The following is a 23,429-nucleotide window of genomic DNA, read 5'->3' as shown; positions in this document are numbered from 1 at the left end:
ACGAAAAGCTACTTCGAGTGGTCCAGGGAAAGAGTTGACAATACAGGAAGACAAACTGTACCGTTCCACAGTTATCATCCACATCTTCCCACTACTCACATGAAACCTCTGGTCCACCTCACAGTTGACTGCCTTCCTGAAATCCTGTCAGCACAAACCCCACAGCAAAGGCAAGACATGGATACAGAGGAGGGACAGAAGGAGACAGAGAAAAGAGAGAAGAGACAGAGAGCAAGCAAAACAGCCAAATTTGAGATACAAATGAAGGTCAAATTACAGGCCATTCCAAATTAAACGCGTGACTCTCTCGTGCCGTCTGGATGTCTGTAGAGTCAACGTGCATCATTGTGATTAAGATAAGATCGTTGACGGTGATTGGAAGAGTAGGTTAGAGAACCGAGGGTAGAGTAGGGAAGTGGGAGTCCTAGTGCTCACCTTCTGAGCTACCAGGAAGGTCAGCCTGCGGATGCCATGTTCAAACAGCAGGGATTTCTGGGGGAAGAAGACACAGGGAGAGAAAGTGTGAGCGACTGAGGTGTCCAGGTGTACTTCCTGAAAGGCTCATCCTAAACATCTGACCTTTGTCTGGGTGAACTCCCGGAACATGGCGGCCAGGCCGTCGTCATCGATGTCACTGTCAGTCTTGATGGCCACGTTGAGGATGTGAATGGGCTCGTCTTGGATACTCTGGGTCACAAGACGCATGCAGGCAAAACATCAGTCATATCATTCAGAGAGAAAGTATCTATTGCAACTAAACGAAGAACAGTGTGTTACAACACACATCAGAACCAGTACTAGCAGACAGTACTGACCTTGGTGTCCTCCTCTCCATAGAGCACAGGGTTCCCTCCCTCTGGGAAGGTGGGGCTGGGAGGAGGAGAGTCACAGAAACAGCTCATCACATCTTTAATGTTCCTGACGGAGAGGAAAGGGATCACGGTTAGACACCACACACACTTAAGGTAATATCTCAGTATTACAGCTCCAATTCAATAACACCATTTCCCAATGTGGGAAAATAATACAAGTCGTATTGTAATGATTTGGAAATAAAAGGTCAGAGAGCCCAGCCTTCACCTGGTGAACTCCTGGAAGGAGCGGAAGGAGACCATGGCTCCCATGCGCTGGCAGGGTGGGGTGAAGGAAGTGTCCAGGAGGACGTCACTCACGCTGCCCACGTGTACCATGCCGTAGTGGTTCAGGTTGGACGAGAACGACATCCTGGGGCAACAACAGACAGCCGTTAGACCGGGTTCCTGCAGCACACACATTCACTCACTATCCCAGAGCCGGGCCAGAGCAGGGAGCAGGGCAGAGCCCATCTCTGACCCATAGGAGAGTCACCTTAAAAGAGCCCCCTCACCAACCAGTTCTATCCCACAGCAGTATTTATTAGATCTGTGATCAGCTGCTGGGACAGAAGGAACATTCTGACTCCTCATTCACTTCCATACCAACACTCACAGAGAACAGTGAACCAGGATCCGAATAAAATATAAAAAAAATTACGCATCTTCTAGATGTACTACTCACGGAGTAGCCCAGCAGCAGTATTTAAATGCTAAGAGGTAGATTACGTGAAAGACGAGCAGATATCTGCGTAATGTTAGTGAACATGGAAGCATTGTACATTTTTCCCTTGGCCAAAAAACATAGTAGAAAGACCCATGGTTCCACCAGGTGTTTTTAGTATTCAGAGGTCCTCCTCTCCCATCCACACAGAGGCCAAGTCCTCTTTTAGAGAGGCCCAGAAGTTAGCCCATTGAGTTAGCCCACAGAATGCTATGTAGCCTAGAGTCTCTATGGGTCCCAACCTGTCCACAGAGTCATCCGTATCTGGAGGTTTATTCTCCTCCGTTTTAGCATCATCCTTTGTTTTATCATCCTGTGCTTTAGGGTCCTGTTTGTTACTGTCCACAGACACAGGCTTAATGTTCCGAGTCCGAAGACGGGGCAGGGGCTGGGAAGACAGTCTCCTGAGAGGACAGGACAGCAGCAAGCAGCACATTCAGAGCACAGCTAGCACAACGCAAAACAGAATATTACAGTAACGTACTACATCTTTTGACTCCCCAATTCCAGAGAAGCACAATGTAGAGACACAGTAAGTATACAGTGCATTCTGAAAGTATTCAGAACCCTTCCCTTTTTCCACTTTGTTAAGTTGCAGCCTTATTCTAAAATGGATTAAAATTAAAAATTTGCCTCACTCTACACACAATACTCCATAATGACAAAGTTTTTTTTTAAACAGAAATAACTTTAATTTACATAAGTATTCAGACCCTTTGCTATGAGACTCGAAATTGAGCTCAGGTGCATCCTGTTTCCATTGATCATCCTTGAGATGTTTCTACAACTTGATTGGAGTCCACCTGTGGTAAATTCAATTGATTGGACATGATTTGGAAAGGCACACACACCTCTCTATCAAATCAAATTTTATTGTCACATACACATGGTTAGCAGATGTTATTGCGAGTGTAGAGAAATGCTTGTAAAGGTCCCACAGTTGACAGTGCACGTCAGAGCAAAAACCAAGCCATGAGGTCGAAGGAATTGTCCGTAGAGCTCTGAGACAGGATTGTGTCGAGGCACAGATCTGGGGAAGGGTACCAAAAACATGCTTGCAGCATTGAAGGTCCCCAAGAACACAGTGGCCTCCATCATTCTTAAATGGAAGAAGTTTAGTACGACCAAGAGTCTTCCTAGAGCTGGCCGCCCTGTCAAACTGAGCAATCGGGGGAGAAGGTCCTTGGTCAGAAAGGTGACCAATAACCCAATGGTCACTCTGACAGAGCTCCAGAGTTCCTCTGTGGAGATGGGAGAACCTTCCAGATGGACAACCATCTCTGCAGCACTCCACCAATCAGGTCTTTATGGTAGAGTGGCCAGACAGAAGACACTCCTCAGTAAAAGGCACATGACAGCCCGCTTGGAGTTTACGAAAAGGCTACTAAAGGACTCTCAGACCATGAGAACTAAGATTCTCTGGTCTGATGAAACCAAGATTGAACTCTTTGGCCCGAATGCCAAGCGTCACATCTGCAGGAAACCTGGCACCATCCCAACTGTGAAGCATGGTGGTGGCAGCATCATGCTGTGGGGATGTTTTTCAGCGGCAGAGACTGGGAGACTAGTCAGGATCGAGGGAAAGATGAACGGAGCAAAGTGCAGAGATCCTTGATGAAAACCTGCTCCAGAGAGCTCAGGACCTCAGACGGCGGCGAAGGTTCACCTTCCAACAGGACAAATGACCCTAAGCACACAGCCAAGACAAAGCAGGAGTGACTTCGGGACAAGTCTCTGAATGTCCTTGAGTGGCCCAGCCAGAGCCCGGACTTAAACATCTCTGGAGAGATTTGAAAATACCTGTGCAGCGACGCTCCCCATCTAACCTGACAGAGCTTGAGAGGGTCTGCAGAGAAGAATGGGAGAAACTCCCCAAATACAGGTGTGCCAAGCTTGTAGCTTCATACCCAAGAAGACTAGAGGCTGTAACCACTGCCAAAGGTGCTTCAACAAAGTACTGAGTAAAAGGTCTGAATGCTTATGTAAATGCGATTTCATTTTTTTTTTTATATAAGTTAGCAAAATTCTCTAAAAACCCATTTTTGCTTTGTCGTTATGGGGTATCGTGTCTAGATTGATGAAGGAAAACAACCATTTAATCAATTTTAGAATAATGCTGTAACAGAACAAAATGTGGAAAAAATGAAGTGGCCTAAATACTTCCCGAATGCACCCTACACACCTACAACACAGAAATATACAGACAGTAAGACAGACACTCAGTCTTCCTGGTATGCTGCATAATGCCATGCTGTTGCCATTCATTTAATATATCACCCATAATCAGATTCAGCTCCGATTTTAAAAACCTGATTCATTTATGGGATAACTAGTAACACTTAACAGAACAAGCAGCATAGCCACACATGTCCAATGCCCAACGTTACCTTGTCTTGCCACAACATACACTTTACACAAAAGGTAGCAGGCATTACGGCTTTCAGTTACATTTCCTGCAGATGATCAGCTTTCTAGTCTACAGGTCTACATATTGGTTGCAATAAGAAGAAAGTGTACTGTACCTGTTTAGAGTTGGGATGTTACCTCTGCAATCAGACAACACTGACTGGTTAGTTACGCAGACATAAGGAGGAGGAAGCAGTCAGAAGAGTGTGAATCATAAAGAAGCTTGAGACTACATATTCTGGATTCGATTTTCTGCTGTCTCGTGTGGTACATTTTGTTACTCTTGACAACCTAATAAATCAAAATGTCTCGTGAAGTAGGACTTCTTGTTGCCTTCTCAAGAGCTTCATGAACTAACAAGTGGCAGCACAAGGGCTGGAAGATCAGCGTCGTCAGAGCACGTCCCTTTTCTAACAAGACGTCAGCGGTGACACCTAAGGGCACTGTCACACATCACATGTACCGTCTCAAACACCCACATTATACTCTAGGACTGCTCCTCTAAAAATTACACGATAGTTCTATGCCTTCCTAGAGGCCTATTCTTTGGTATTGGTCCATTCCTGAGGTGGGGGACATGCTTTGTTCCAATGAGGAAGCCAATCAAGCCTGGTTAATGCAAATGGGTTAAACATTTTAAGCGGGATAAACCAGTTGCATGCAACAATCTGAGCACAGCAGTGAATGGTTTAACTTTGCAATCGATGGTTTTTGTTAGACATACATTTTAAAGTGAACAATCGAAGTCTCAGCATCACTCGGTTACTGTTGAATTGCCCATGTACAGTACAAGTCCAGAGTTTCTCTCGGCTTGTGTGTTACTGAAATAGATGTGACATATCTTCAGAAAGTTGAAACAATCTTGCAGTCATCCAGAGGACAGACCAGAGAGAGATCAACAAAAGTGGGACTTTTGTTGACAGGAGACTAGTTAGTTTCCAGTTTCCACCATTCTTGGTAAACCAGGGAAAGTATTTGTACTCTCACAGAATACCTGCTTTTGCACACGAGGAGCATTTTTAAGGGGGTGAACAGTGGTGGGGGGATAAAATAACCATGTCACCATGGATGAGAACTGGACCCTTCAGGAGATAACGAAAGATGTTCTGTATAAGGACAGTACTCTTACACACTCTTGTCTCTGTCATCTCTCTTATAGAACCATCCTCTTCCCCTAATAAGACACCTGACTATAGATCAAGCCTCCCTACTCCAGTCCTGCTATTAAGCATTCTCAGCTTAGAATAACAACTGGCCCTAGACCAGTATATATAGGAGCAACACCACATCGCCACCACGGTACCATGCAGCAGAGCGTGTGTGTGTGTGTGTGTGTGTGTGTACCTGTTGGGGTGGGAGGTAGGCAGCATGAACTGGAATTCGACGATGCAGGTGTTGTCCTTTAGCTGTCTGTGCTGGACGCTGTTGAGCTCGTAGGCGATGTAGGCTCTACGTACGTACACCTGGGATGGGGAACACAAGGGAGTTATAACAGGGTAGAGATCTGGATACAGTAGAGGAGTGTTCCCTTTACCATGACATGTCACTCTTTGTTCAGTGTCAAATGCTGTTCAATTGCCTGGGCAAACAGCCATTGGTGAATCCTCTCACCTCTAGGGCAGCCATCCTGACCACCTGGTTACTGTGGTAGAAGAAGTTAGGCAGCACATCAAAGATGGACGTCTCGGACAGGATCAGTTTCTACCAAAAGAGAAAGAATTCAGAATCATGAAAGTGCAGAGAAATATCATTGTGACCTCATTCCACTGTTAAATAGCCATCACTAGCCGGCTACCACCCAGTTACTCAACCCTGCACCTTAGAGGCTGCTGCCCTATATACTTAGACTTGGAATCACTGGCCACTTTAATAATGGAAGACTAGTCATTTTAATAATGTTTACATACTGCTTTACTCATTTCATACGTATATACTGTAGTCTACGCTCTAATTTTTGTTTTGTTTACCCCTATTTCTCCCCAATTTCGTGGTATCCAATTAGTAGTTACAGTCATCGCTGCAAACTCCCGTACGGACTCGGGAGAGGTGAAGGTCGAGAGCCGTGCGTCCTCTGAAACACGACCCCGCCAAGCCGCACTGCTTCATGACACAACGCTCGCTTAACCTGGACGCCAGCCACACCAATGTGTCGCAGGAAACACCGTACACCTGACGACCGTGTCAGCGTGCAATGCGCCCAGCCCGCCACAGGAGTCTCTAGAGCACGATGGGATCGGAACATCCCTGCAGGACAAAACCTCCCCTAACCCGGATGATGCTGGACCAATTGTGCGCCGCCCCACGGGTCTCCCGTGCTCGCGGCCGGCTTCGACAGAGCCTGGATTCGAACCCATGATCTCTAATGGCACAGCTAGCACTGCCTTAGATCACTGAGCCTCTCGGGAGGCCCCTTTATTCTATTCTACTGTACTTTAGTCAACGCCACTCCAACATTGCTCGTCTTAATATTTACATATTTCTTAATTCCATTCTTTTACATTTGATTTGTGTGCATTGCTGTGAATTGTCAGCGCCAACTACTGCACTGTTGGAGCTAGGAACACAAGCGTTTCGCTACACCGCAATAACATCTGCTAAGTATGTTTATGTGACTAATAACATTTGAAAAGCTTTTTACTTCTTTGAGTGTCTGAATGGCCTTCAGCAATGGCAGTAAAAAGTCAACCGCAGCCATGGTCCCTACCTGCAGGTTCTCGATGCAGAACTGGTGCCCGTACATGTCGATGGCAGAGAGGAAGATAGACTCCACCTGGTTGTGGCGGAGCTCGTAGGAGGGGAGGTGGGAGGCGATCAGCACCTGAGGAGGAGACGGAGGGGAGTGAGAAGATGACAACCCTAACCCTGACCAATGAAAAACAAGAGACCATTTAGAGAGACAGGAAGTGATGCGTTACGGACCTGGCGGGCACGCAGTGCCACCTTGGCATTGGTGGTCTTGCTGAGCTGGGTGAGCTCTGTCAGAATGGCCATCAGCTCGTCAGTCAGGGTGGGGTCACGACCACACAGCTGGTCCTACACACAGGGAGAACACAGTCAACTCTGTCTAACACACGACAAATGTATTTCTAAAGAGGGAAGGACTTACAATGAGCATCGTGACCAGGAGGTTCTTCTTGGTGACCTGGGCGTGTGAGAAGATGTAGTTTAACACGTTGGCCATGTCGCCCTTGTTCTCCTCACGCAGTGTGAACACACACTTGTCGTAGTGTCCTGGAAACACACACACACAGTATACAAGATTCAGAGGAGAAATCAAATCAACCGTAACTCAAAGGAAGGTGCAAATGAAATGTTTGTTGTGTAACAGTACCCTCATGTGGACAAAAAGAGCAACTGCAGTCCTGAGAGAAGACCATTGAATCCTATTCATAAATCAAAGACCGGCAGGACTAATAATCAAAGGCTAATCCTTTCCATTTCCCCTATACCAACCCAGGAAAACCCCTTGCTTTACATAGCCTGTTAATGTCAGCAGTAGAGTCCAACGTTCCTCACCATTCTGGAACTGGACCTCTACTTTGAGGTACTGTCTAAGCAGGTCCATCACCACGGCTTTCATGTGACCACGGATGCCACTGCGGTACCTGGGCAGAGAGACAAAATGGCATGGTCAGTGACAGACAGTATGAACACAGTACGTGTCTTTAGAATCATGTTTGTGTGCGTATGGGTTGCTAGGTACAGTTGAAGTCGGAAGTTTACATACACCTTAGCCAAATACATTTAAACTCAGTTTTTCACAATTCCTGACATTTAATCCTAGTAAAAATTCCCTGTCTTAGGGCAGTTAGGATCACCACTTTATTGTAAGAATGTGAAATATTAGAATAATAGTAGAGAGAATCATTTATTTCAGCTTTAATTTCTTTCATCACATTCCCAGTGGGTCAGAAGTTTGCATACACTCAATTAGAATTTGGTAGCATTGCCTTTAAATTGTTTAACTTAGGTCAAATGTTTCATGTAGCCTTCCACAAGCTTCCCACAATAAGTTGGGTGAATTTTGGCCCATTCCTCCTGACAGAGCTGGTGTAACCGAGTCAGGTTTGTAGGCCTCCTTGCTCGCACACGCTTTTTCAGTTCTGCCCACAAATGTTTTATAGGATTGGGGTCAGGGCTGTGATGGCCCCTCCAATACCTTGACTCTGTTGTACTTAAGCCATTTTGCCACAACTTTGGAAGTATGCTTGGGGTCATTGTTCATTTGGAAGACCCATTTGCGACCAAGCTTTAACTTCCTGACTGATGTCTTGAGATGTTGCTTCAATATATCCACATACTTTTCCTTCCTCATGATGCCATTTATTTTGTGAAGTGCACCAGTCCCCCCTGCAGCAACGCACCCCCACAACATGATGCTGCCACCCCCATGCTTCACGGTTGGGATGGTGTTCTTTGGCTTGCAAGCCTCCCCCTTTTTCCTCCAAATATAACGATTGTCATTATGGCCAAACAGTTCTATTTTTGTTTCATCAGACCAGAGGACATTTCTCAAAAAAGTACGACCTTTGTCCCCATGTGCAAACCGTAGTCTGGCTTTTTTATGGCAATGTTGGAGCAGTGGCATCTTCCTTGCTGAGTGGCCTTTCAGGTTATGTCAATTTAGGACTCGTTTTACTGTGGATATTGACACTTTTGTACCTGTTTCCTCCAGCATCTTCACAAGGTCCTTTGCGGTTGTTCTGGGATTGATTTGCACTTTTCGCACCAAAGTACGTTCATCTCTAGGAGACAGAACGCGGCTCCTTCCTGAGAGGTATGACGGCTGCGTGGTCCCATGGTGTTTATACTTGCGTACTATTGTTTGTACAGATGAACGTGGTACCTTCAGGCATTTGGAAATAGCTCCCAAGGATGAACCAGATGTGGAGGTCTACAATTTATTTTCTGAGGTCTTGGCTGATTTCTTTTGATTTTCCAATGATGTCAAGCAAAGAGGCACTGAGTTTTAAGGTAGGCCTTGAAATACATCCACAGGTACACCTCCAATTGACAAAAATTATGTCAATTAGCCTATCAGAGGCTTCTAAAGCCATGACATCATTTTCTGGAATTTTCCAAGCTGTTTAAAGGCACAGTCAACTTAGTGTACGTAAACTTCTGACCCACTGGAATTGTGATACAGTGAATTATAAGTGAAATAATCTGTCTGTAAACAATTGTTGGAAAAATTACTTGTGTCATGCACAAAGTAGATGTCCTAACCGACATGACAAAACTATAGTTTGTTAACAAGAAATTTGTGGAGTGGTTGAAAAACGAGTTTTAATGACTCCAACCTAAGTGTATGTAAACTTCCGACTTCAACTGTATCATCAGGTCATTTAAAGCCCTGAAGCTGAGTGCAGGACTCACCTCTGCACCAGCTGTACGATGCTCTGAGTGTTCATGAAGAACACCTCTCTTTCTGACTTCCTGTTCAGAGTGGCAGCATGACTGTCCAGGATGTTGGCAATCTGGAAGAACAGGCAAAAATCAGGCAGGTGTATTCCTAATGAACTCTGCATATTAACTCCATAAAACCATAAATAATACAATAACCAACCTGAATAATACAGGTGGTGTGTGTGTGTGTGTGTGTGTGTGTGTGTGTACCTGCTGGCTGGGGAACTGGCAGAGCACAGAGGTAATGTTGCTGGCGTACTGGGCCATCTCCTTCTTGATGCACTTCTCCACAGCGAGGGGGATCCGGCCTGACACACTGGTCATAATGTCCTGCAGCTCCAACAGAGGCAGGGAGGGGTCCCGAAGAGTCTTCATCAGCGTCTCCACCCATTCCTTTAGCTGGGGAAACACACAGTCACAATATTACCAACTGATATTGACTAACGTACGAACACAGAATATTGCCATCTTTTGTTTGTAGTTTGTTGTGTGTGCTGTAATGGACCACTGACCTTTCCACTGAAAAAGAGTTCAGGCAGGCAGAAGCCATTCATGACGTGCACAAGGTGGTCCAGGGTGCTGTGGAAGACCCTGTGGAGCTTCTCTCCTCTCAACGCCACTGCCTGGATGACGGGCAGCGCCCCGTGGTACAACTCCGCCTGATACACACGTTACAACATACTTTTAGTCTCGCATCAAAACGTACTGTATAGCTATTCACGTTTCCATTACAAAATACAAGGAGCATAATTAGTCTAAAAAAAAATTGCTAAATTCCCCAGTGTCAGGCACACCGTCCCTTACTGACCTGTTGGACCCTGCTAGGGTCATCTAACTGCAGCTTGGCGATGACACAGCCAGGCTCCAGCACGGCACCGGGCCTCTTCACATAGTGGATACAGCCAGACTCCAGCGCCGTCAGAGTCATCACCATCTTCATCACCTGACACAGTTACACACGCGGTTTACATGGCTGCTCGCTGTACTAACGGAGTGTGTGAGCATGGCCACATCTTAACTATATAACACACACACACACACCTCTATCTCAGCGTAACACTGGCCAGAGAACACGTGCCCCCCGTCCTCCACGGTGTACTGGATGAGCTTCCCTGCTGAGAGCGAGCGAAGCACCGACGGGTCGTTCTCCTTCTCAAACACACACGTCTTGTTCCCAATGGTGATACGGTAGCTGGTGGGGAAAGAATCTCTTTTAGTCCGTTTCCCAAATCAACCCCAAGCTAACCTCTCAACATTCCTTGAAATAAAGAATGCATGTATTCTGTTTATCCATCTTTCTTTCCTTCCATCCATCCTACCGGTCCACCTCCTCCTTCATGTAGGTGGTGTAGCTGCTGCCGTCGTAGGAGAGCAACAGGCCCCCGTCGCTGAGGCGGTGGACGTCCACCTCGGCCGAGGTGCTGTTCATGATGACCACGTAAGAGTTGGGTGACTGACGCGTCACCTTCAGATAATACTTAGTACCCTCATAGATCAATTCCACATCAACTGTGTTGAGAAGAGTGTGCGCGGGCAGCACCTGGCCTCTGTAGAGGGGGAGAGAGGAGGAGAAGAGAGGAGAGTGAGATGGTGTGTGTGTGTGTGTGTGTGTGTTCTTAAAATGTTTAAAACAGTGTTGACCTTTCTAGAGAGTGCAGGAAGTTGGAGACACTGTTCCTCAGGTTGACGTCAGCCACGTGGAGCGCCCCGCTCACTATGCCCAGCATGGTGTCAGGACGCTCTGCCTGCATCTTCTCTGAGATGAGCCTGTCCAGCCAGCCTGTGTCGATGGTGTTGTGCTGGAAGCTCTCAGTCTCTAGCAGCTTGATGAGGTACTCCACTGTGGTCCTGAAGTCTCCTCTGATCGACAGCTCCTTCAAGGCCACCACCATGTTACTGAACACACACAGCAGAGGTGTTATCACATCACTGGGTCTTACTGACAACACACACAAAACACAATGAACTTTAAAATGATTTTTTTTTACTAGTGTGTGTACTCACGAGATTGCCTCCTCTCGGTTCTCTCCCCAGGAGAAGCAGTGGCCAAACTGGGAGTCTGCAAACTCATGCAGGCCTCCGGCCGCGGCCACACTGAAGTATCCCCACACATTCTTGTTACTGCGGAAGTTCAGCTCCTGCACTGTGCCTGAGCTCGGCTTGAAACCTTCATCAGGGTTCTCACTGGTGATGCGGGCAGCGATGACATGTCCCCGTGGGGAGGGGGCCGTGGACAGACCCTCAAAGTCAATCATAGAGTCTCCCCAGGGCTGGACACCATACATCAATCTGATGTCCTTGATACGGTGCAAGGGGATCCCCATGGAAATCTGAGGAAGAAGAAACAGTTACGGTCTATAGTAGAAGGAAGTTCCTGTTAAACAAATGGGTCTTTAAAATAATTATAAAATTCACTAATGCACTTCTGGTCCAATGTCCAAAGCTTATCCTATAATTGAAGTCAAGTATGTGCTCAAAGTTTTAATCTTCACTAACACCCTTTAATTTCAATACTGAAAAATAATAAATGTGTTTTTAAGGGTGGGATTAAAAACAAAGATAACTATTGTAAAATATACTGTGCCTGTAAAATGTATATAGTATGTATAAAATGGAAGAAGAAGCGTGTTGTTGTCCATTAGTTTAGTCCAATTAGGGGAGGTAGGGTAAGAGGAAAATATATGTTAAAAAGATAGATAGACACACACACAAAAATAAATGTGCCTTTTTCAGGACCCTGTCTTTCAAAAATAATTCGTAAAAATCAAAATAACTTCACAGATCTTCATTGTAAAGGGTTTAAACACTGTTTCCCATGCTTGTTCAATGAACCATAAACAATGAATGAACATGCACCTGTGGAACGGTTGTTAAGACACTAACAGCTTACAGACGGTTAAGATCACAGTTATGAAAACTTAGGACACTAAAGAGGCCTTTCTACGGACTCTGAAAAACAACAAAAGAAAGATGCCCAGGGTCCCTGCTCATCTGTGTGAACGTGCCTTAGGCATGCTGCAAGGAGGCAAGAGGACTGCAGATGTGGCCAGGGCAATAAATTGCAATGTCCGTACTGTGAGATGCCTAAGACAGCGCTACAGAGAGACAGGACGGAAAGCTGATCATCCTCGCAGTGGCAAACCACGTGTAACAACACCTGCACAGGATTGGTACATCCGAACATCACACCTGTGGGACAGGTACAGGATGGCAACAACTGCCCGAGTTACACCAGGAACGCACAATCCCTCCATCAGTGCTCAGACTGTCCGCAATATGTTGAGAGAGGCTGGACATCACCGGCAACAACGTCGCCTATGGGCACAAACCCACCGTCGCTGGACCAGACAGGACTGGCAAAAAGTGCTCTTCACCGACGAGTCGTGGTTTTGTCTCACCAGGGGTGATGGTCGGATTTGGTTTATCGTCGAAGGAATGAGCATTACACCAAGGCCTGTACTCTGGAGCGGGATCGATTTGGAGGTGGAGGGTCCGTCATGCCACCAGCCATACTGCTCGTTCTGTGCGTGATTTCCTGCAAGACAGGAATGTCAGTGTTCTGGCCAGCAAAGAGCCCGGATCTCAATCCCATTGATCACTTCTGGGACCTGTTGGATCGGAGAGTGAGGGCTAGGGCCATTCCAGCCAGAAATGTCTGGAAACTTGCAGGTGCCTTAGTGGAAGAGTGGGGTAACATCTCACAGAAAAAAAACTGGTAAATCTGATGCAGTCCATGAGGAGGAGATGCACTGCAATACTTAATGCAGCTGGTGGCCACACCAGATACTGACTGTTACTTTTGATTTTGACCCCCCCCTTTGTTCAGGGACACATTATTCCATTTATGTTAGTCACATGTCTGTGGAACTTGTTTAGTTTATGTCTCAGGTGTTGAATCTTGTTATGTTCATACAAATATTTACACAAGTTAAAATAAACGCAGTTGACAGTGAGAGGACGTTTCTTTTTTTGCAGAGATATATATATATATATATATATAGGGTTTTTCTTCATTTTTCTTATTTTCTACATTGTAGAATAATCATGAAATACCACATATGGAATCATGTAGTAACCAAAGAAAAGTGTTAAACAAATCAAAATATATTTTATATTTGAGATTCTTCAAATAACCACCCTTTGCCTTGATGACAGCTTTGCGCACTCTTAGCAATGTATCTTAGCAATGGAAATGATGCAGACAATTACATTGATGGAAGCAATAATCTATCCACAATATTAAAGCTGATCCACCCCCTAAAAAAAATCTAATAATAAAAATGTTTGCTAGGGTTTTAATTGGCTGACTATAAAGGAACATTGTTTCTTGAATGAAACAGATATTTCTCTCTCACTTAGAACACGTTTATTAACTTACTCCTACATTAACTTTCTCCTCTTCCTGGCCAGGGCCCAGTTTCCCGATAGCGATGGAATTTAGGCTTAAGAGTGTTTTAACGATGCATCATCGTTCCTAAGGCAGAAGTTGTCACATGCTTTCCCCAGAACACCACGCAGAGAGAAAGTTTGCTACGTGCGTCGTTAAACCATGTGTCGATACTGACGATGGATCAGCTCCTAGAGATATTACCACCGATGGCTTCAAATGATTACGTTTACCCAATAATAATACACTAAACCACAGATGTCAAATCATGGCACAGACGTTGTTACACATCATTAAATAGATTGAGGCAAAAAAAAAAAAAAATGAAAGTAGCGAAATATAACTCAATTGATTGGACATTACATTTATTTCAATATGATTTAAATACACTGAGTGTACAAAACATTAAGAACACCTTCCTGATATTGAGTTGCACCCCCATTTTATCCACTCAGAACAGCCACAATTCGGACTCTACAAGGGGTTGAAAGTGTTCCACAGGGATGCTGGCCCATGTTGACTCCAATGCTTCCCACAGTTGTGTCAAGTTGGCTTTATGTCCATTGGGTGGTGGACCATTCTTGATACACATGGGAAACAGTTTAATATGAAAAACCCAGCAGCGTTGCATTTCTTGACACAAACCGGTGCGCCTGGCACCTACTACTATACCAGGTTCAAAGGCACTTAAACCTTTTGTCTTGCCCATTCACCCTCTGAATGACACACACACACACACACACACACACACAATCCATGTCTTAATTGTCTCAAGGCTTAAAAATCCTTCTTTAACCTGTCTCCTCCCCTTCATCTACACTGATTGAAGTGGATTTAACAGGTGACATCAATAAGGGATCATAGCTTTCACCTCGATTCAACAGCATCCCTGTCGGTCAGTCGGTCATGGAAAGAGCAGGTGTTCTTAATGTTTTAGTGTACATAGGCCCTTGTAGCCTATACTGTACTCGGTTCATTTGAAGCATCTTTCGTTTGTTTGTAACAACTGCAAAGACAGTGGCGTTTATCGTGGTGCAATTTTGTATTTGTAGTGAACTTTGTTCTGAAGATATCAGCGGTTACATATAGATGATTTTCTGTCTATGTTTAGTGGAGATCTTTGTACAAAGTGACGTGGGGAAAAAAATGAAAAAAACGAATGACGCACTTAGCTGTTCTACGACTATGTCTGAGGCAGTTGGCAAGCGCAACTTTAGTGACGATGGTTTTGGGAAAGAGCTGAGATTTAACAACGCTCCTACGAAGGTTCTAACAAACTTAGCCTTAAAAGGTCCAATGCAGCCGTTTTTATCTCAGTATCAAATCATTTCTGGGTAACAATTATGTACATTACTGTGATTGTTTTCAATAAAAATTGTCAAAAATAAACAAAAATTAGCTTCTTAGCAAAGAGCAATTTCCCAAGCAAGAATTTAGCTAGCTGTTATTGGCAGTGAGGTTTGGAACCTCATTCTTATTGGTCTATTCACTAATCAACCACCTGGTGTTATCACCAGGCAGGCCAAAACTCCATCCTACTAAAAAAGGCTGACATTTCAAAACAGCTCATTTACACCATTTATTTATTTAACTGGGCAAATGAGTTAAGAACAAATCATTTTTTACAATGACAGCCTACCCCGGCCAAACCCTAACCCGGATAATGCAGGGCCAATTGTGCGCCGCCCTATGGGACACCCAATCACGGTCGGTTGTGATACAGCCTGGAATCGAACCAGGGTCTGTGGTGACGCCGCTAGCATTGAGATGCAGTGCCTTAGACCGCTGCACCACTCGGGAGCACAGAAAATGGGCATTATCAACATTTTCTCAATCTCACAGTATTATTCAAACCTAATAGCGTGGAAATATATATATAAAACACAGGAAATCACATTTTTGACTGCACTGGGCCTTTTAAGATGCTTTTGAGAAACCTTTGTTTATCTCACCGAGAGGAATCACAGCTTGTTGTATCCCACTGTTGTCCGTCGGCCCCTTCCTGCCCAGTGAGATTAGACAGTGTCTACGCTGCAGATAGGTGGACAGACAGAGTATATCCCTCCCCTACAGCACAGACGCCTGCCATCTTCAGCAGCAGCTCTGTCGGTCTGTCCTTCAGCTTGAACACCCACCACGGACCTACATACTGCTGAGTGGACACGTGACCCACCGCGGACCTACATACTGCTGAGTGGACACGTGACCCACCACGGACCTACATACTGCTGAGTGGACACGTGACCCACCACGGACCTACATACTGCTGAGTGGACACGTGACCCACCACGGACCTACATACTGCTGAGTGGACACGTGACCCACCACTGACCTACATACTGCTGAGTGGACACGTGACCCACCACTGACCTACATACTGCTGAGTGGACACGTGACCCACCACGGACCTACATACTGCTGAGTGGACACGTGACCCACCACTGACCTACATACTGCTGAGTGGACACGTGACCCACCACGGACCTACATACTGCTGAGTGGACACGTGACCCACCACGGACCTACATACTGCTGAGTGGACACGTGACCCACCACTGACCTACATACTGCTGAGTGGACACGTGACCCACCACGGACCTACATACTGCTGAGTGGACACGTGACCCACCACTGACCTACATACTGCTGAGTGGACACGTGACCCAGCACCACTACTGATGCTGGAGGTGTCTGGAACACCCCCAGAGGGGTGGTGAGGAGGAGGAAGAGGGAGGGGTGGATTTTTCATGTTTCTGCACATTAGCGCACTCCAACCTGACCAGTTACCATGGAGACTGAGGCCCGGGATGAAACTAACCGTGGAGAGCAGTGAGGTGTGCCAACACAACAGAGACGTACGACACAGACTGAATAGGAGCTGGACACACACTGCTGCTGAAACTGACCTGCAGCTGTGCAGCAGGCAGGTTGACGTCGGCCACCATCTCAGTACAGGGGTGTTCCACCTGCAGACGAGGGTTGAGTTCTAGGAAGTAGAAGCTGCCATCTTGGCTGTAGAGATACTCCACTGTGCCAGCACTGACATAGCCCACCATTTTAGCCAGCTTCACCGCACACTGAGGAGTGAGGAACAGACACACAATCACAACTTGGCAACCTAAGCACAGAGCAATGAGTCCATCTGGCCATAGTCCCTCTCAAATTTCAACACACTGACATGGCTCCTCTCAACGCTAATGTCGCCATCCAATAGCACAAATTGTGCCATACCCTCTCCATTTCCTCAAACACGTCTGAGGTGGAGATGGTGGCGGGCGCCTCCTCTATGATCTTCTGGTGTCGCCGCTGTACGGAGCAGTCCCTGCCGAACAGGGAGATGGCGTTGCCGTACTGGTCGGCCAGGAGCTGGACCTCCAGGTGACGAGCGTGTTTGGCCAGCTGCATCACGAAGATGGGTGAGCCCGGAACCTCTGTCTGGACCTGGGGAGCCAAGGAGAAGGGAGCATGATGGGTTAGTCAGAATCAAAATCATACTGATCATGTCTTTCAGCCCATCATAACCATATAGTGATACTGGAATTAGACTGGACTCCTCACCTGTCTGAAGAGGTTGGGGAAGTCATCAGCACAGTTGACTTTGCGGATGCCCTTTCCTCCACCTCCCTCGGAGGCCTTCACCATCACTGGGTAGCCCACCACCTCCGCAGCCTTCAGTCCTGCCTCCACATCATGGATGCAGCCCAGCTCATACAGATCAGGGGGAACGTTGATGATCCTCTTCTTCTGGTCACTCTCTGACCACTCTACTGTTAGCCCTGAGACACACACACACACACACACACACACAAAATGGGATCAGTCTCTTACAAAACACTTACTTCAAAGCCATCCAGAGTATTCAACGGTACAGACATACCTGCTCCACTCCAGGGCAGGGTTGGGATGCCAGCTGTCTGAGCCACGATGGATGAAGCGATCTTGTCCCCTAGTGCCCACATGGCCTGGCTAGGAGGACCTGGAAGTAGGCACAGAACACATCATCTTAGAGGACAACTCAGACACAGGACAGAGGGGCTAAAAGCAGTATCCTTGGCTCGGTGTGAGGCTGGAAGACTCAGTGGAGAGGAGATAGTAGGAAACACAGTCTTACCCATGAAGGCAATGCCATTCTTCATGAGAAGCTCTGGCAATTTGGGATTCTCTGAGGCGTGACCCCACCCAGCCCATACAGCCTGGAGAAATCATTACAAACACAAGTTCAAATACAGGTTACAAGAGAGTTCAAAATCACTATTTAGAAGAAAGTCTACTCTAGGCCTAAATAAATGGATGTCTAGGAGTACCTGCACAGGTATACGCTTGGCAATGTCCAGAATGAGCTCCACGTTGGCATAGTTGTTGTTATTGGTCCCTCCTGGCACAGGCACATAGTGGTCGGCCATCTTTATGTACTCTGTAGAAGATAGTGGGGTGAAAACCGTTTAGCTTTGCCCATAAAATAGCATGTATAACAGTCCAACATTTCATCTCTTCTTTCGTCTCTAAATATTAGCTTGCTATCATCACATCTAAAACGTCACCACCAGTGCCAAACCAGTTACACATGATAGCATTTTGAGAAAGCCATTATAATCTACACAATCAGGCAAAGCCCTTTCTGCTGAACTAGGTCAGGGTTGCCTGTTCAGTGCAGTGCAGGTTTAAACCAACAGGCAGCCTGCTCTGGTCCATTCTTGGAAGCCTAGTGGGTCTGCTTGTTTAAACACAGACTGGCTGGAGCTTTGTCCTGGCTCTCTCTGGGTCATTAAGCAGAGTTAGAGAGGCTGGGTAGAGAATAGAAAGACACGGTTACTCCGCTGTTACTAGTTGTGATGATTCCGTAATGTAAAGCTCACCTGCGTTGGCCTTCAGGTCCTCAGGGGTTACCATGACGACAAAGCGGATGGCGCGCTCGTTGCGAAACATCTCGTACGCCCAGCGGCGGATAGAGCGCATGCATTTGACCGCTGCGATGCCGTTGTTGGCAATGAGGACCTGAGATGGGAAGAGATGTGAGTGGGGGACTAGCCTCTGAAATATTGTATGTCAAAAATGTGGTAAAACCAGGCCCTAAAAGCTAAAGAAGCCCTGGCCTTACCTTCTCGATGACCTTATTCCCACCAAAGCGGGTAACAAACTCGGCGGGGGAGGCCACAGTGAAATCTCTCTGCAGGTCGATGCGACGCCGGTCTCGGCCCTGCTTGACCAGGTGCAGCCCAGACATGCTCGGTCTGTGTGAACAACTGAAATTACTTCAGCATGAAGAGAACACCGTAGTGTAAGGTTGATGGGGGGGGGTTCACGATCCCCCAGCATGTCATCAACATATTACTTTTCATTCATCCATAATAACTTCTATAATAAGAAGTGAAAGTTCATGCTACAGTCAACATACACAACAAGCATAAGGTTAACGGCCCAAACTACACTTGACATGTAGCGTAAGCAGAGCGTACACGTTGCCCAAGACCGGCGCTGGTGAAACAGTCACCGTGATCCATCAGAGATGTTACACCAGCCGTGCCAGCAGCACGTGCGTGGAGTGCTGTTGCAGCGTCTTTTTACACCAAGTCTAATTTAAGCGTAAGCTTTCCTCGGCCAGGAAAAACACCAAACGAGATCTTTGTCGACCTTGTAAGCTTGACTGAGCTTTCAGCTGTCTTTTAACCCTTCACACTCCTGGGAATCGGCCTAAATGGATAGGGCTACATTTAAATGTTTCTTACAGAGGAAATATGAAAAGCATAACCACAGTAGCAATTGAAAGGGAACAGTTGAGATAATTGTGTACATTTTTTATTTAACCTTTTTTTAAACTAGGCAAGTCAGTTGAGAACAAATTCTTATTTACAATGGACTGCCTACCCCGTCCAAACCCTAACCCGGACGACGCTGGGCCAATTGTGCGCCGCCCCATGGGACTCCCAATCACAGCCGGTTGTGATACAGCCTGGATACTGGCAAAATGATTAGACCAAAGTGGAGTACACAACAGTTCTCCTGACAAGACTGCATCCAAATATTACACTGTTGATTTTATGTGCATTTTACATTTACACTACTTTTTGCTGCATTCGTTGATAAAGAAATCTGAAAATATTCTGGATACATTTAGTAACACAAGGCGAGCCTAGTCCTGGAAAATGTTGGGTAGGTGCAACCTAACACAAAAAAAGAACAAAGCTGCGATGATAAGAGAGCTACTGCGATTAGATTAGACTGTGTGGTGGACACTGGCCAGGGCAGAATATTTTTCCTCCTCAAAACATAACTGCTTACTAATATCAAGAGACTGCTAAAACTGGTGCTCTAATGGTCACATCAAGGGAGAGAACCATCATGGATCAATGTAAACAGTCTACTCTACCTACAGTAAAAAAGAAAATACTTGAAATCAATGTCCTTGTCTCTAACTGAGTAGGCATATCTGCCCTGAGGAGAAGACTAAATGTTCTCTCGTTTTTCTGAACTGTACACGATTAGACCTTCCACGACTAAAAAAAAGGAACAGCACGCCATCACCAACCAGTCGCAGGAGGAGCTCATTCCTGACATGTTATTAACAGGCTAGGGCCACCTGTAAGTGTTTCCTCTGGGGGGTAAACAGGGCACCTAAACTAGGTTCCACCCTCAGAGAGAGCCATTGAGAGGAAGGGGAGGAGGGATCCAGTCACCCAGGAGGGTGTGTTAGGGACAGAGCCCCCCAGTCTGCGTTTGGCCGGCTGCTGTGGCCTGACACTGCACTGTTGCACCATGATGGCATGCTACAGAGACACAGACAGAAGCCTCTGAATGAAGCCCCAGAGAATGAAGCTCCCAGAGAACAGGACTTCCCATCATCTGAGCTCAGCTGAGATCCCCCTTGTCCTATGGGAGAGAGCTATGGGCTCTGCCTCTGCCAGTAATTCCGGTTTCATCATCAACCCTCACACTCCCCATCACATACTCAAGCACACAGGACAGGTCCAGCTGTAGAGAGCTGTGAAACTAATCACTTAAACGTGAGGCGCTAAAAGAGGATCAAGAAAAACCTTCCCCTCTATCTCTGTCAGAAAGGCACATCATAACAGCCTGCAACCTCAGACAATCCCATACAGACTGGAGGTAAATACTTGAGCATGATGTTTGGTTATACTTAACTATTGGAATGTGATTCAGATATAAAGTTTTCTTTCTATCATGCCACCGAATGATTGCCCCATAAGCTAATATAAGAGTGTGTACTGCACAGCGCTATTATCCAATCATGGCTTTGGAAAGTAGCACCAGGTATGTGGAAAGAGTTAGCTGACAGGTGAACAGCAGTGTGAGTGGAATTGGAGACAGATATTTACTTCTTCGTCAGTGTGAGCCTACTGTATGTGTACGAATGTTGACATATTCTTCTGGCCAGCACCATATCTGTCAGTTATTCATACAAATCAAGTCTTATGTATCGCCACACATCTGCATTCACAATGTCCATTCTCTAGAGCCTAGTCCCAGTGGCTGTAAAAAGAGCCACTGAATACAAAGGAGAGCTGGTGAGGACAGGCTCCAGGGAGAGCTCGGGGCTCAGAGCTGAGGTTGTTGGCAATGGGACAGCAGCAGGGAGGGCAGTCCATCCAGAACACACAGCTCCTCTATAGCAAGCAGGCATGGCGTGAAGCTGGCCTGGCCACGTTTTTCACACACACCACCCACCCACAGCAGAGAAGCGAGGGAGGCCCGCCAGGGGGAGATCACTGAACCCAGTGTTCTCCTGCTGCTGCCATTTCAGAATACTCCCCTCCAGACTCGTCTGATATCTGTATTGGAGGTTTCTCCATCCCATACAACTGAGGCCAGATTGTTGCGGCAATAAAAACTGTGCAATAAAAACTGTGCAGTACCATTTTGTATAATGCATTGAGATACTGGTAACCTCAGTATAGATGCTATGATTAAACACCCCTGTGTGGTTGCCATGCCTGGATACACAACACAAACAGAGGCTCAGGGAACACAAACCAGAGAGAAAAGCCCGGGTTCTGACCTCATGTGGGGGCTGTCGATGTGGTCGAAGCCCATCTCGTAGGTGCTGTTCTCTGAGCTGAGGCTAGAAGTGGGGGATATGGAGTGCTCCTTCTCCTCCAGTCCCAGCGTCAGGTCTGGCTTTCCCAGGATCTCATCCTCAGAGTTCTCTTCCGACACAGAGCCGATGATGAAGCTGGAGTGCAGCGCAGCAAGGTTCGGGGCAGCAGCCTTATTGGCAGGCGCGTCCTGCTGTGCCATGGCTGGACCGTCACCACGTTGGCAGGCTGCGAACACTGTGGAGGGAAATGAGTGGATGAGGAGAGTCAAAACCACAAGTATTTATAAAGCTGGAGATAGAGCTGAGTCCTCAAGTAAGTCAGGGCCACAGCGTGATGACACCAGGCCGTCCTGGCATTGGCTGCAGTTTGTCAGATTGCGTCAGTGAGAGGAGTTGCACAAAAATGATGTTGACCCTGCATTCATATTGCAAGACATTGCAAAAGAATGGTACAGAGGGCATTACCTTCTAATCCTCCTTAAATAAAATGCTTACTGTAACACACACACACACACATATATATATAGTTACAACAAACTCCAATCCAAAACCACTGGTTTGAAAGGCAGGGTCTGCATTGATATTTGCTAGTCTTTGCATGGGTATAATTTTCTTAAACTACAACTGTGCAGGAGCAGAGAAACCAGAACGACAGACACACCTTCCAGCATTAGTTTTAGCTGCTTGCTGGACCTGAAAAACAAGCCCAACAATGCAGACATAACGTAAGCGAACAGCACTGAACCCCACTTGATAATGATAGGCTCTAATGATAATGATAGGAAGCATGTCGCACCGCACCCTGGGCCAAAACTGGTTTATCTTATGAATGGGAATCCAATGTCGAATATGTCGAACAAGCAAGTTAAATCAAATCATGCTAGTAATGTTGTGTTGCGTTATGGCTAACCATAATCATATCAATCAAAAAACACTCGTTAGTCTCAATACAACCCTAGTCGATGTGAATGAGCAGGGAGGTTTCACAAATAGTTTATGGCTATCTAGGTAGTTAGCTAGAAAGACAGACCGGTATCTTGTTAACGTTGGCTAAGTTATTACAACGACATGCGAGGTGTCGGACAGCTAGCTAGCAAGATACCGGTCTGCTAACGTTACTGTAACTTACAGTCAGTGTAGCTAATTAGCTTATCACCTAGCTATGCTAGCAAGCTAACGGTTAAGACTCAGTACTCACCGTGAGAAATAAACCGACGAGCAATCCTGAATCGTTGATCCCAAAGGATTGGTGGTGACTTATTTAATTCACTCTGGTTTCAGACATGTCTTTCCAACCGGTGATGACATAAAACACATTATGAGGAGCTAATGTGACTACAAGAGGCGCATTTGACAGTAGGGAGTGGTATGATGCGATGATGGGTTACTTTTGGCCATTCACCTCTGACCTTGGCTGTGTTGCAGCAGCGGGCCAATCGGATTGCCCGAAAATATCCGAGGCGGGCAGAAAGAGCCAGAACTGGAATTGACTGGGAGGAGGTGTGCCCAATAAGAAAACATTTCTACCATCCCACGTGTTTGGTCCAGTATGGCCTGATCTGTACAAACCTATCCTCCCTGGCAGGCTGGCAGAGTAATTTC

At 46.3% G+C, this 23,429-nt stretch overlaps 1 protein-coding gene across 1 annotated transcript in view; it reads right to left on the bottom strand.

The window, feature by feature from the left end:
• Positions 1 to 23,225, bottom strand: part of LOC106603271 (acetyl-CoA carboxylase) — a 74,463-nt gene extending 51,238 nt beyond the window's left edge. Inside the window, 28 exon segments of the mRNA XM_014196704.2 lie at positions 436 to 492; positions 580 to 687; positions 816 to 918; positions 1,081 to 1,224; positions 5,326 to 5,444; positions 5,593 to 5,682; positions 6,686 to 6,799; positions 6,901 to 7,014; positions 7,088 to 7,212; positions 7,498 to 7,586; positions 9,358 to 9,458; positions 9,598 to 9,786; positions 9,900 to 10,046; positions 10,196 to 10,330; positions 10,429 to 10,579; positions 10,707 to 10,934; positions 11,029 to 11,283; positions 11,392 to 11,717; positions 16,681 to 16,851; positions 17,006 to 17,215; positions 17,333 to 17,550; positions 17,652 to 17,750; positions 17,886 to 17,967; positions 18,079 to 18,188; positions 18,631 to 18,769; positions 18,873 to 19,026; positions 21,789 to 22,062; positions 23,026 to 23,225. Coding sequence (XP_014052179.2) covers positions 436 to 492; positions 580 to 687; positions 816 to 918; positions 1,081 to 1,224; positions 5,326 to 5,444; positions 5,593 to 5,682; positions 6,686 to 6,799; positions 6,901 to 7,014; positions 7,088 to 7,212; positions 7,498 to 7,586; positions 9,358 to 9,458; positions 9,598 to 9,786; positions 9,900 to 10,046; positions 10,196 to 10,330; positions 10,429 to 10,579; positions 10,707 to 10,934; positions 11,029 to 11,283; positions 11,392 to 11,717; positions 16,681 to 16,851; positions 17,006 to 17,215; positions 17,333 to 17,550; positions 17,652 to 17,750; positions 17,886 to 17,967; positions 18,079 to 18,188; positions 18,631 to 18,769; positions 18,873 to 19,026; positions 21,789 to 22,027 — 4,017 coding nt within the window. The 5' untranslated portion in view covers positions 22,028 to 22,062; positions 23,026 to 23,225.
• Between the last annotated feature and the right edge of the window lie 204 nt (positions 23,226 to 23,429).

This window comes from Salmo salar, chromosome ssa04 (genome assembly GCF_905237065.1).
Source record: "Salmo salar chromosome ssa04, Ssal_v3.1, whole genome shotgun sequence".
In the NCBI taxonomy this organism is placed as follows: Eukaryota; Metazoa; Chordata; class Actinopteri; order Salmoniformes; family Salmonidae; genus Salmo; species Salmo salar.
This window is presented reverse-complemented; position numbering and strand designations above follow the sequence as displayed.